Genomic DNA, 13,938 nt, shown 5'->3' with positions numbered 1-13,938 from the left:
ATACATCACTATATCAGCAGTTTCACATTGAGTAAAAGACAGATAACCTGCAGTACATTTTGCCTCTACAGACTCTATCAGTCTGCTGTATAATGAGATTGTCAGTCTGTGGGCTCGGGGCTGACTCAGTTACCCGGAGACACGGCCGGGACGACGAGGGCGGGAGCTGAGAAAGACTGAACCACTATTGCTTGGTGACAAAACACATTATGAGATGAAGGTCCCTGCATCAAGCAAAAACGTCTCAATAACAGATAAGGTTAAAGGTTACGGGGGTTCACTCCCATCCTCCTTTTGTTCTTTCAGTCCTTATTGATGGGATTGGTTCTGATTTATTCTCTATTTCCACACAAAAAAACACAGTTTTTCAGATATGATATATACGTATATATATATGGGAGGCTGCAGAAAGTTTGGTAAATACCATCTCATTGGTTTTTGATCTCGATGGCAGAGCACCTTCATTGCAATACAACTGCTTCCCATTTCCACACTATTGCTTTACCGTTATTGATTCAACTGCATAAAACATGAAAAGTCCTAAAGGGCTCAGGAGACTGACAGCCAGGCCATGGGACAATATAGTAGAAATAAGATGGGCCATATACAGAAGAGGGAGCTATAAGATAGATTGTGTAAGTGTGACATGAGGAATGTTACATTCATTTGGTCTGATTTCTATTTTTCCTCGTCTTATTCATTCATCTCTTCAGTCGAACACTGTGACATCCAGACCCTGTGATTCAGAGGAGAATCCAATCCCTGGTCCCCTGAGCTGTGAGTCAATAATGTAGCACCCATCCCCCTACTCGGACAAGAGTGTGTGTATGTGTGTGTGTGTGTGTGTGTGCGCGTGTGGTAGTACATAGGAGCCCCACCCTTCGTCCCTGTGTGAATCCAACAGTGCCATCAGTGCCATCCTCCCCCTTCCCCCGGCCCTACACAGATAGCATCACAGTTTCCCTGATTGGACAGACTGGCCATTTGCAGTGTAGCTGAATGAAGGACACAATGAATGAATGAATGAATGAATGAATGAGCCTACAGATAAATGACTTGCAATGTGCAGCCTCATCCCTGCCGGATTAAAAAAAATGCTTCACAATACAAACATGCCTCTGAACTAGGCATCTATGGCATGTATTGTATGTGAACGTTACTGGAAATAGCAAAACACACACACACAATACGCACACACACACACACACACACACACACACACACACACACACACACACACACACGCACACACACAGACACACACGCACACACACACACAGATTCCTTCCAAAGCTGTGTGTTTATTATCCGAGGCCATTGTTCTCAGATCTCTGTAATAATCAGCGGGCTAATTGAATTAGACTGTGGCATAACTCAATCTAATGGTTGGAACAGGGGGAGCCAGGGATCCAACCAGCTGTTCTGTCAGTTGTCTTCCACTGGGTCTCCACTGCAGAGCGACAGCCATGTTTTAATTACAACTACAAGCGAACCAGGGGACGGACGGATGGAATGAGAACAAAGGATCTTAACGAGGGGTGAGAGGTCACATGCAGCAACAGAGCCACTTAAACGTGTATGTGTGTGTGTGTGTGTGTGTGTGTGTGTGTGTGTGCAGTGCACGTGTGTCCGCAACAAGCTCTCTTAATTACTGTACACCCATCTCATTGCAGTGATTCATTAGTAAAAAAGAAAGTGCTGGAAAGAAGATGTGTCTTTTCTCGGCTAGTCTCCCACATAGAGAGGCTCTATGTGGTGATTGGCTAATGTGTGTTTAAACCAGGAAGCAGGAAGGGCAATTCTGCATTTAAAGGAAAAATCCTTAAAACACTGCAGTAATGCCGTTAAAAAGCAGCTATTGGTGATGTACCTTCTATTTCTGGGCCCATTTTGTTGTTTGGTGGAGTATTTTTCTTATTCCTGCAGATAAATGGGAACGTGACGTCACTGAGATATTTCCAGCACAGTTACAATGGAGTAATTTTCACCTATCTCAAACATCAGTAGTAATCGTTAGTTTTTGTTGTGAGTCCCTCAGAATCAAAGAGCGAGGGCTTCTTTCTAGACTCACCATTTCGCTCCAACGTTCAACAATCACACAGGGAGAAATCCATCGTAGAAGAGGCAGAGACCAATTTCTCCACTGACAGTAGCCTCAAATTAGACCAGTCACTAGACTAGAGATCACTATTGCCATTGCTCTAACTACACGACTGAAAGCAACCAGTTCTGGCCTATTCTCTGGGGGCTGTCAAAAGGCATTCTGGGAAATTAAGGAAGTCACCAACTGAAATAGAAGTACATGAAGCAGGTCGAGAGAAAAAGGTTTTATGACAAAATAACTGCTGGAATGCATTGAACTGAGGGTCAAATTTCCTTAATACCTTCTAAGAAAAGTGCTAGACAACTACACTTATTGCCCTATATTCCTGAACTAGAGCTACTTAATATAGAAGGGTTCAATGTTCTAATATCCGGAACACAAAGTTTCTTATTTTACACGCCACCTACAGCAAGTAGCCCATAACGTGCCATGATCTGAAACCCAGTGGAAAATCGACAGACGCTGCCCGCTTCCTCTCCTCTCTCCATGTTCTGTAAAACATCGCCATAATAGATTTGCCAGGCAGATTGCTGTAGTGACAATCTGACAATGTGACAACCGCACTGTGCGGAAAGGCCGTGGCAGAGGCTTTGAAGTGCTGCCTGCTCTGCGCTGTGTCTTTCTACTGTACAGCTCTATCAGGTAGGGCAGGTCGGCCTGCGAGACAGCAGAGGGAATGGGTGAGAGGGTAGTTATAACCCTGTAAATTGTCTCCCTCAGGCAAGGGAAAACGTCCTACGAATACCAAAAAACGTTTTCCATCAAGACTGAGGCAGGAGAGGGAGAGAGAGAGAGAGAGAGAGAGAGAGAGAGAGAGAGAGAGAGAGAGAGAGAAATCACCCTTGAATCATATCCTTATAATTAGTCTTTCACTGAGGGAGCAGATTTAATAAAATTATCAAGGTTTAAATTTGATCAAATTTGACAGAGTGGGTCTGGTGGGTGTGAAGAGAAAGTGCTGCAGTAAGCTTCTATTTTATAACATCTGCTGATCTTGTTTCTCTTATGAAAAGTCAACAAAATGTCAGCCACAGGAGAACGTACTAGACGGGGCTCAATAACTCTATTTGTCTGCCCTGGCTGCTGTTTTCATTATACAGTCTTTCTCTCTTTCCCTCAGAACACCAAGAGGGATAGACAGCTGTCTGAGACCTTCTCTCCTGCACAAAAAAATATCCTCGCCGATACACATTTCTTTGCACTTGGCTGGGCTCAGTCTTCAGTGTTCTGGTAACATATTGAGCGACAAAAGTGTGAAAAGCATACAAATCAATTTGATTGATTGCGGAATGGTGGAACTTCACACCAGGCAAGCTGTGGGTACCAGACGAACGAGCGACATAACCGCGACAGCATAATATTCTACTGATTGATTGATTGATCCCGTCTCCATGTATAAGAACCTCTCACCTATCACGCGACAAGCTGATGGATACAGAGCTTTGACCTATGAGTGCAGCGCAGACCGGAGACAGGAAATGATTCATCATCCATGTTCAGCTCACCCGGCATGGCTAACGCTCTCTGGAGACCGGTGCTTACAGGAGAGACACGGCTCATATGTTATCACCAAACAAGACGTAACACACATGCATGCACACGCACGTTCACATACACACTAAAACCACATTTCATACAATATTTTAGAATTCACCTGCCTCCTTCCAAGCCTACTGCAGCGGATGACATGGTCAACAAAAGTCTATCTCTGTCTATCACTCTCTCTCTCTCTCCCTCTTTCTCTAGCATACACAAAACAAAACACACCTATATGCCTGAACCTGACACACACACACACACACACACACACACACACACACTGATCGAGCTCACACACAGACTCAGTAACTGTGCATAACGTCTTTGTCACTCATGGATAGAATCACATCAAACGCCCATCCACTTCAAGCCTGCTCAGCTGGAACTGAGCTCTGGGAGACGCAGCTCTGTGAGGGGCATGTTGTGGAACACACACACACACACACACACACCTACACACACACACACACACACACACACACACATCCCATCAAAAACCAGACATGGCAGCTAGAGGTGAGTTCAATGCAGCCATATTTCAGGGCAAGTCCAATCTTTTCCATCCTGTCACAGTCTCTCCACAGCTCCACAGCCACGTCACCAACATCACAAACTACGTCTCCCGTCTGCAACCAAAGAACGTTGTTTACTCCCGTTAAAGAGCGTCTAAATTAAAAACAAATTGTTTACGTTCTTTCCCTCGGCACACCTCACTGACAGTCTGATGCCAAAGATTAATTATAGCCAGAGTGCTTCCTTATCTACGCTGTGCTGACCAGCAACACACCGCCGGTCATTGAACTCAGACTCTGCTCTGCCATGTTGCGCCCAGTCCTGGTGCAAAAAGTGTTTCCAAAAAACTTTAAGCTTTTGTTTTAATCCAACTGGAACATCAGAAGGGTAGAATTGAATGCATCAGGAGAGTTCAGATAGTGTCAAACAACTCTTCAGCTACATAAAGTATACAGCAAGCATAGCAGTTCAAATAATTGACTTTTTGGCATTTTTTGGCACGTTTTTTTCTCTTTTTTTCCATCCATAACTTAACGAAGATTTGCTATTTGACCTAGGTCCGCTTGAGTCAGAGAGTGAGGAGTGACTGGCTGCAAGAAGGCAATGATTTCCACCTATTTTTAGGTTGATGAAGGTTGCCCAAACAAGCCCAGGGCAGAGGGCATTGGGTACAGTAGTGTGTGTGTGTGTGTGTGTGTGTGTGTACGTCTGGGTATGTGTATCAGTGTGTGTGTGTGTGTGTCCAGACAGGGAGTTTCCTTACCTTCTATGGACGGGGCTTGGTCCTGGGCAGCATACAGCATGTCCTTGAATGCCTGATGAGGGAATGAGATACAGAATCACTGGTCAGGTCATCAACTGTCTGCAAACACCGACCCAAGCAAACTAACAGACAGGCCTGCATGAAATGTTGATGTATTTTTGCCTATAATAGTCTATGAAGACCATAGAGTTCATACATTGTGAAGATGAGTGTATATTCACAGGGTAGATGTGGGGTGATTTAGTTAAAAAATGGCCTGAGTCAGATCCACATCAGTTCAAATTGCCAGTAGAAGAAGGTGTATTTAGAGTAGACCTGTCATTAACAGCATCATTAGCACCATTTGCTTTTACAGTGGCATTTAAACCATCTAAAGCCATTTGTGAGCCATCAACTAAACACTTGTTCTCCATATTGGGAGATTAAAGCAATGGCCACACAGCTGTTAACATAATGAACAATGCACAAGCTGTGGGGTTTTAATTATCTCATTCAGTTCAAGTAATACAAGTTACAAGGAGATTGCTATAACATGCAAATAGATGAAAAACAATAGAACTAAAAAAATGAAAATATCTAGGTCTACCTCAAAAATGATTAAGATGACAGAACAGAAAGCAATGATAAAGCAATTATTGTTGTCTGGACTTGGCAAAACGAATGGCAATAGTGTAATGATTGGACTTTTACTAGAGTGTAAAGTTTGATGGACACCATTTCTCTATCAACTTGCACATCTTTCCAATTAAAATAGCAGAGGGGGAGAGACACAGAGAGAGAGAGAGAGAGAGAGAGAGAGAGAGAGAGAGAGAGAGAGAGAGAGAGAGAGTCAGAGAGAGATGTAGTAGCTAAATGGGGTTGTTTCCCTGCAATCAGACTGACCTTGTAGATAATGGAAACAGACAGATAATTACGTGCTGGCTCATCTGAACATGATGTCAGTGGTAGTCAGAGAAAAGACTGGAACTGGCATACTGTCTCTCTAGATAAAGATGTCTTTGGGACTGAATTGCCAGAGCAATATCAGAAATTGAAAAAAAAAAGTTTACCCATTCAACTTATTCTAGTCGATGTCTTTTGACAGTTCAGAGAATGTCACTCTAATATTTGCAGCATGAGTCGAACTTTCAACTCTTATTTGCAATAGTCTGACTCATGACTCATTATGTCTTCCCTAACACCAATAACAGCCTGTATGGAGTTTTCATGTCTTTATCCTCTGAACATATCACACCACTCTCTGACCAGACCTTCCTATTGAACCTGCTGCTTTTGTTACATGACAGCGAGAGAGCGGGGTGAGTAATCCTGCGTGTGGGTGGGAACCACTCAGAAACCACTGTACATTATTATCATCTCTGTGCCCTGGGATACAGAAACGGCAGTGTATTGTTCACACTTAAGTCCATAGACCCACATTCCTCTGTGAACAGACAGAGGGACTGTAATGCTGAAGCCTAATCCAAGAGGCAAACATTTCAATTGTAGGTAGCATTGTTTCTATCTTGTCCGATAACAACCACAGGAGATCGACTGTGCACACGTTCTGTCTTGAAGCAGGGCCCGGTCCTGGTTAATCTCTGGTGAGACAAGAGGGCCCTGACTAATAGCTGGGAAACAGACATACAGACGGGGAGGCGTTGATTAAGATGGAGGCATTGCCATGGTGATGGCAGTGACGGGAAAGTGGGCAGGATGGCTCTTCAGGGAATCGGGATAAACCTGCAGGCTTGGCAGTAAACAGTGGTGAAACCTGTAGACAATAACTAAGCCAAGCCTAATGGGGCCATCAGTTGGAATGGCCATGCATTAATGTGATTATGGTGATTACACAATAAACCGACATGCATGTACCACAAGTACCGCATTTGTGTTACTATGACAGACTGGAGCCTGCGCTGCAGAGTGTCCAGCAGACTGTATACCATCGATAGGATTTAATCCTTTAATTGCTGCACATGTTGAGCGAGGTACTTAACAATGTGTTTGACTGCTAGATGGTTAAATCATAGACCTGCATTCCTCTAAGATACTTGAGATCCTTATCCCTGTGCTTGAGAAGATCGCAGAGTGTGCACTATAGATCTAGCAGAGCCGTGTTCCTTAGTCTGAAGAGATTTCTGGCCAGAATAGACTGTCAATTGCGGATCAAATGAATCCCTCGCTCTCTGTCTGAGTGGATCCCTGTGTGGAGGAAGAAGAGTAGAGAGGAGGGGAGGAGGAGAGCAGGAGGGGGGAGGAGAGGGGGGGGGAGCAGAGGGCAGGTCTGGTCTGGGACCAGATGTCCTCCCAGTGGGGGAGGAAGGATGAGGTGAGGGATGGAGGGAAGGAGGGAGGGGTAGGAAGGGGGGGGATCTCAGCAGTTGCCATGCCATCCCTGTTGTATACATAATGTCCATATTGTATAACATGCTCATAAATCACACATTCATAACACAGGATATGGATGATTTGAGCAATATTGCACATTTTGGGTCCAATTTTCATAGCGTCTCTAGCAAAACAAAGCTCATTGTGTTGGTTTAGACAATCACGCTGCAGAGCACAGGTAACAAAAGAAAAAGACAAGGCATAACATTTGAATTTAATCAACAATCACTCAGCGAAACCTTTCCGTGTAGCACACAGGCACCTGCTTTTCATTTAAATAATATCACCTTGCTAGTTTGAATTGTAAATGTGAGTCTCCACAAGCATTCTCCTCTCCATCTAAACCCACACAAGTGATTAGACTGCAGAGGTAAAAGCATAAGGGGCCTTGTTCTCTCGCCCACACACACACACCTGCATCTCTCTCTCTATCTCCCTCTCTCTACCTCTAGTGTTCGATGCAACAATTATATACATCTGAGTTCAGCAGCCTCCACACCTGATTGACTGAACATATCTTACATACTTTAATACAAGCAAGCTTTTGTATAATAAAAAAAGAACTCATGCCTATATGGAGGATGTGGAAAAATTAAATTAAGAGGGCAATAAGTCAGAGACAGAGCGTTTAATCCAACAGTAATCAATCAGGGCTGATAAAAAATGCTATTTATATTTCCGTGCTTAATAGCTCTATTAAATCTAGAGACAAATCTCTATATCTATCAACCAAATCTCTGCTCTTTAGCAGTAGCCTCTGGAGTCTGCAGCACATGCACACCTCCATACTAAACAGCTGTTTAGCATATAGGCTTATAACTACAGCCCCATAGGATAACCCACACACCTAATTACTCTGCCACTCAATCACCATGTCAATGCCTCCATGTTCAGATGAAGTGTCTTTCTAACTAAGGGCTGTTTTTGCTGGCACAGCCACTTTGCCGCATAATTCTCATCTGCATAGAAACTGGCTGACCAATCTGAATAGACAGTTACAGTTTTCCACATAATGGCGTGCTCTAAAAAAAAAGAAAAAGAGGCTAGGAGAGGCAGCGAAAAGTGGGCAGTAGGTTAATTAATCTGACTGGCACATAAAGGCAAGAAAATCACTTCACACCGCAGTCAATTTGGATAGAGGCTGCTGTAATATTGCATTATGCAGGCAAAAATGACCCACTGCTGCACTGTTGCTGCACACTTGAAAGGAAATGTTTAGAATTCAAATTTGTTCTCTGCAGTCAGAGGACAAGAACATAAAAAGAGATGCGCCAGCCATCTGCAGTAGTGATAAATGCATTATGGGGGATTTCTGTGACGGCGACCACTGCATGTAATGGCTGAATGTTTTCATGCATCTCTCAAGGCATCTGTAACGGCCCTTCACTGCAGAAGAGTCCAAGGCCTGACTGCTTTTGTTGCACCACAGCAGCACAATGAGGCTCTGCATTGATGGGAATGACATTAAAATTGTTTTCTTTTATAGTCCGCTTTCTTTCAATGACCCAATTCCCTGCAGTCCACTTGAATCTGACTTTATTGTTGTCCTTGTTTGCTGACTTGTTGCAGAGGCTGCCATGCTCTCATGTGTTTCAAAGCCTTGAATCAGATGTCCATCTTCTGTACGTGTGTGCCGTCTTTCTGCACCACCCACTCCAGAGGCAACAGCGTTCATACAGGTCAGACAAAGACTGCAGGCACACACATAAACATGCACACACACACAAGCAAGCACACATATACACACACGCACAAACCCATCCATCTTGGACGCATTACAATGCATTATAATGCAGATTTAAGGGGCAATACTATACAACATGTAAGGATAAGATTCCGACTCTCTGGTTCTAGACAACTCAGATAACAGCTACACATGTAACACCAGTATGTTTGCATAGGCTGGATTTTCTGGATGGTTGAAAGATGGAAAAAAAGGTGTCAGTTCCATATGAAATACATCAGCTCATAAATACGCATCAATGATTTATTACGGTTGTGTTTACACTAGATTTGTTTCTTTTCTTTTTTTTTTACTTTCAATTCCTACAGAAATTAGCTATTTTTTGAGTAAATATAGACTGATATAACCCATCAATCATGCCTGATTCCAGAGATCATGCTGCAATATTTAAGAATAATCCTGTCATATATCTAAAAAAAAAAAAAAAGCATAATTACAGTAAAAAAATAACACAATAACAATAAATTGCTCTCATACAGCAATTTTCTGAATATTATTGCCTCTACTGATACTTACTAAATTAAATATATTACTAAAATGCTACAATATTATAACTTAAATGTTGATTCAAGATTATTACAGTTGCTACACTGTAACTAAATATCAACACCAAACGCTGATGAGAGAGAAAATCCATCATCATCCATCTCAGGTCAGTATCTGTGTGCCGAGCCAAAGACTGGAGGTGTAAAATGGCTGGTATGGCCATGCATCTGTCCCTGGTCTCACTATGCGTCAGTCTGTACATACAAAGACCCCACATAGGCTGTACATCTATTCAATCAATTCAAATGAAATTCTACTGCTGACCTGTCTTCTTCCCTGTGTATCCAGTATAAGTCTGACATACTGTAAATATATTTCTCTGAGTTTCTGTTCACTTGAATTATAATTTTTTGAGGATGTTTTTCATACAGAATCAGCACAGCACATCATCCATCAGCCTTCTTCATCCAAATGACTGATGTAGCAAATATCCAACTTAATAATAATATTCAGGGCATGTTTTCAGAATAAAACCAGTGCAATGAGCTGATGTTGAGCCTGGGATGTAGCCTGCTGAGGTTGAGGAGAACAGAGCCTTTGTCTATAATTCATAGAGCTAAATGGATCGGAGCAGCCTGTCCTGTCACTGCATGTCTGCACTCAAGCTCTTAATGTGAACCAGGGAGAAGTGGGGTGCGAAAAAGAAAACACTCCTAAAGTACTGTACACCACCCAACAAAGACCATGTGTCTACCCAACAGGCTCAGGCTGCACTCTCCAAAAACCAAACACCAGACAGAATGTCCCTTCAGATGAAGCTCTGCAGGCTGATGGCCAGACAACCATCACTTTTTAAACCATGCAACACATTAAAACAACTACATCCTGATATAATAGAAATAAGATGTGTGCATATCACCAAAATTCAAGTCAATAAAAAGGAATAACAAAAAGAGGATATTTGCAATTTCACAGCAATGCATGACTCACAGCTGACAGATCTCCCTTTTGTTCACTTAGAATATGACAAATCATTAAAAAAAAAATAATAATAAACCATAGTCCAAAAATGGCGTATTTCAGTGATGGAAAATGGCAGTGGACAATGGACATTTTTTTTAATAGACCCGTATAGACCCGTTCAGCCTTATAACAGACTAATCTTTTTTTTTTTTTTTTAATCAAGAAATGCAACAGAAATTTGATGTAATTAAAATGCAGTGTCTGCATTTGTTTTTCAAAGGAAATACTAAAAATAAATACAACAAAATAAAATAAAATAAATGATTTATCAGATAGATATTAATTATTTAGACTATTAGCTGTGTATGAAACAAAAGATTTTTGTCAATCTCAGAATGAAATTCAAGCAATTTTTCAGTAAGCTCTTCAAAAATGTTTTTTAATATTGCAAATTCCACAAAAAGCAATAAAACACTCTGAAAGCTATAGTCTATGCATGGTTCACAACAACCGCAGTCTATTTGCCCACCATAAACAATAGGGCATCCCTTATCTTTCCACTCTTTTATTGCTCTAAGAAGTAGACTACAAGTGAAACTGCCTGAAAACAATTTTAAAAATAGATTAGATTTCAATCTCAGTATTGATTCTTATCTTCCTCTTTCCTCTAAATAGCCACGGCAAAATAAGATCTGTTTGGAGGAGTTTTTCCCATGCTAAACCACAATATTCAAAAGGCATTTTCTTTCAAATACAAGCCAATGTTAATTACCTCATACTGGAGGTACTGCTTCCTCCACTCCGGAGTGATATGGGACGAAAGATGCTCCGCGAATTTCATTTTGCCGGAACAACTATCCCCTCAAACCTCCGTAAATCCGAGTGCGACTGTCCCCTTCCCCGCTGACGCGACTTTTGTTATTTCAGTCAACTTGCTGGCTCACATGCGGTGCGTCAGCCCGGCGCGCTCCGCTCCGCTCCGCTTCACTCCACTTCTGGCTCGTCCCGGTCAGCGTACTCCAAACAGATCCCGTCCCGCATACTATTTCACGGGAGGGATGGCAGTAACGGTGGCCCCCCTCCCTATAACAGGTGGTTTAATGGCAGTATAACGGAGCCGGTAGTGGCTCAGTGACTTTGCTCCGTCCCTCCCTGGGCAGGTCTGGCCACTCTGCGGTCCGCCATCGCATTGAGCCACAGCAGCGTGGTTGCGTCAGCACAGCGCGCAGTGGCAGGAGGCGTTGTTGGGACCCCTTGTAAAAACTGTGTGGGCTACTTGGTGTGCCTTAAACCAGGGATTCCCAAACTTGTTTTGTTGTCAAAGGCACATATAGACATGCTTTAGACCCCATATGATAATGTTTTGTCCCAGGTGTCCCGATCTGAGAAGACTGTTGTAGAAAATTAAAACATCCCACTTTGGGTTAAAATGCAACTCAAGGGTAGGAGTAATTAATTACATTTACTCAAGTTACTTTAATTGATTAGCTTTTATATCAGTAAATTTACTTTTACTTAGCCTAAGTGGCTACATTTTACTGAAGTATTGTAGCCTACTTAGCTACATTTTAAATCACATCCAACTTGTGGAGCCATTTGCAGTGAACAGTCAGCAAAGAAGAGAAGAGTAATCTGGCTTTACTTTGTGCACTTTATTTTGAAATTTATTTTTCCAATTAAACGAATCTAGTTCGAACTCACATCTAACAATGTCTAACAAAGTACCTCTGAGTACATTTTCAATTAGCTACCCTTTACTTTAGTATATTTTTACACTGGTAGCCTACTTTTACTTCTACTTGAGTAAAATATCACTTACTTACACTTGAGTAGAACATTCTAGTACTCCTTCCACCACTGGTCACAATAGTTATTATACATTATCTCATAGTGCTAAATTTAACTGAATACAATAATATTGAAATCCTCATTTTGCTGGGACCCCCTGGACCCCTCTTATGGTCTCCGGGCCCCACTTTGGGTTAAAATGCAACTCTGTTATATGTATAAATTACAAACGCCAGTTAAAGATTATAGCCTATGATATACAATGTTGTTGTTCTGATTTTTTTTAACCATATGTCAACAAATATTTGACTCTCTCTCTCTCTCTCTCTCTCTCTCTCTCTCTCCCTCTCTCTCGCTCCCTACCTACCTCGTTTGCTCACAATGATCTGAAATAGGACAGAGTTACACAAAATTGGATGCTCAGTTAAACTAATCAGCCCTTTAGTTTATGGCCTATAATAGGAAGTAAACTTTGATAAAGAGACGGCTTCAGAAGAGCAAGATGTTTTATGAGAAGCGGATTATCATTGTTAGAAGTTGAGAGGATATTTCATGGTTTGATAACAGCCTCATTATGTTGTCTATATGTTGTCTGTAAAGTTCCCCAAACTTCTAGGTAAACGCAATGCAAGATAATGACAGCGGGGAAGTTGGGCATTTTTTCCAGATCATCTTTTTAAATTTACTTTGTGGTTTTGCGTCAGTGTCTAAATTTTGCAAGGCTGGAAATTCGCTTGACATTATGTGAAAAATCAACCTTTTTGTCTTGGCATTGTTATTGGTTTGTCTAATTTGAAATTTTGCATAATCAGTTCTTCATTTAGAGCCATTTTGTGTTGTTTCAGTGAACCTATGATGGGGCAATGCTGTGGCTGCAGCCTGTAGCTGGGTCAAGTGCACAGCAGCTGTGTCGAGAGAACAAGCGTCAAATCATCATTATGCCAATGGGGGCATCTGCTGGACATGTTGTGCTAATGCATTTTACCATCTACCTCTGTGTTTGCATTGCTACATTTGTTTCATCCGCAGCCGAAAAAAACGTTCACAACGTCCAAAGAGTCGCAAATAGGAAATATAGCTTATAAAATATTGTGTTAGTGGCAGCAGCAGATGTAGCTACACTTTTGAACTGAAGACAGTGGCCGAGGACACTCTGATTAAAGAGAACAACAAAAAGAGGCCGTAACAACAAATCATAGGTTTACCAAAGTGTAACAAATTCACTAACTCCCACAGCTAGGCTATAGAAATGTTCTGGGATAGGCCAACGGGTAGCGGTGTAAACAGAAATGTAGCGACGGTGCTAATTAGTAAAGATAAACTGGCAGTTAAATAGCCTTTGGGGATTCCTAGGATATGACAGGATCCCTAAATTAATCCAGGAATAGCCTACCTAGAATAGAATAGAGTGAAAACAATACAGGTTTTCAACCATCCAACGCAGCAGTGTCTACCTTGGTAAAATCTCGTTTCTTTTTCTCTTATCCCACTTATGAGAAAGTGGTTGCTATGCGCGCGCAACAAGAACGCTGACAAACTGATTTTATTATCACATTTTTTTTCTGACTTTGATTTCTTGATTTTTATACTCAGACGAAAACATTTTTTGACACCGGTTTGTTTCTTATCAAAGCGCCGTGGAGCATCGATGAGGGAAAACTAACCAGA

General features: G+C 41.9%; 1 protein-coding gene across 2 annotated transcripts in view; it reads right to left on the bottom strand.

Annotated features, from left to right (window-relative positions):
* Positions 1-11,365, bottom strand: part of xpr1a (xenotropic and polytropic retrovirus receptor 1a) — a 72,180-nt gene extending 60,815 nt beyond the window's left edge. For both annotated transcript variants that reach the window (XM_071921819.2, XM_071921820.2), the window contains exons 1-2: positions 11,255-11,365; positions 4,920-4,971 (exon numbers count right to left, since the gene is read on the bottom strand). In XM_071921819.2, the coding sequence (XP_071777920.1) occupies positions 4,920-4,971; positions 11,255-11,323 (121 nt within the window). In that variant the 5' untranslated portion in view covers positions 11,324-11,365. The remainder of the gene's footprint in view (positions 1-4,919; positions 4,972-11,254) is intronic.
* Positions 11,366-13,938: the final 2,573 nt, after the last annotated feature.

The sequence above is a fragment of the Centroberyx gerrardi genome, chromosome 9, assembly GCF_048128805.1.
Source record: "Centroberyx gerrardi isolate f3 chromosome 9, fCenGer3.hap1.cur.20231027, whole genome shotgun sequence".
Lineage (NCBI taxonomy): Eukaryota > Metazoa > Chordata > Actinopteri > Beryciformes > Berycidae > Centroberyx > Centroberyx gerrardi.
The sequence above is the reverse complement of the archived record's forward strand: the minus strand, read 5'-3'. Positions and strand labels throughout refer to the sequence as shown.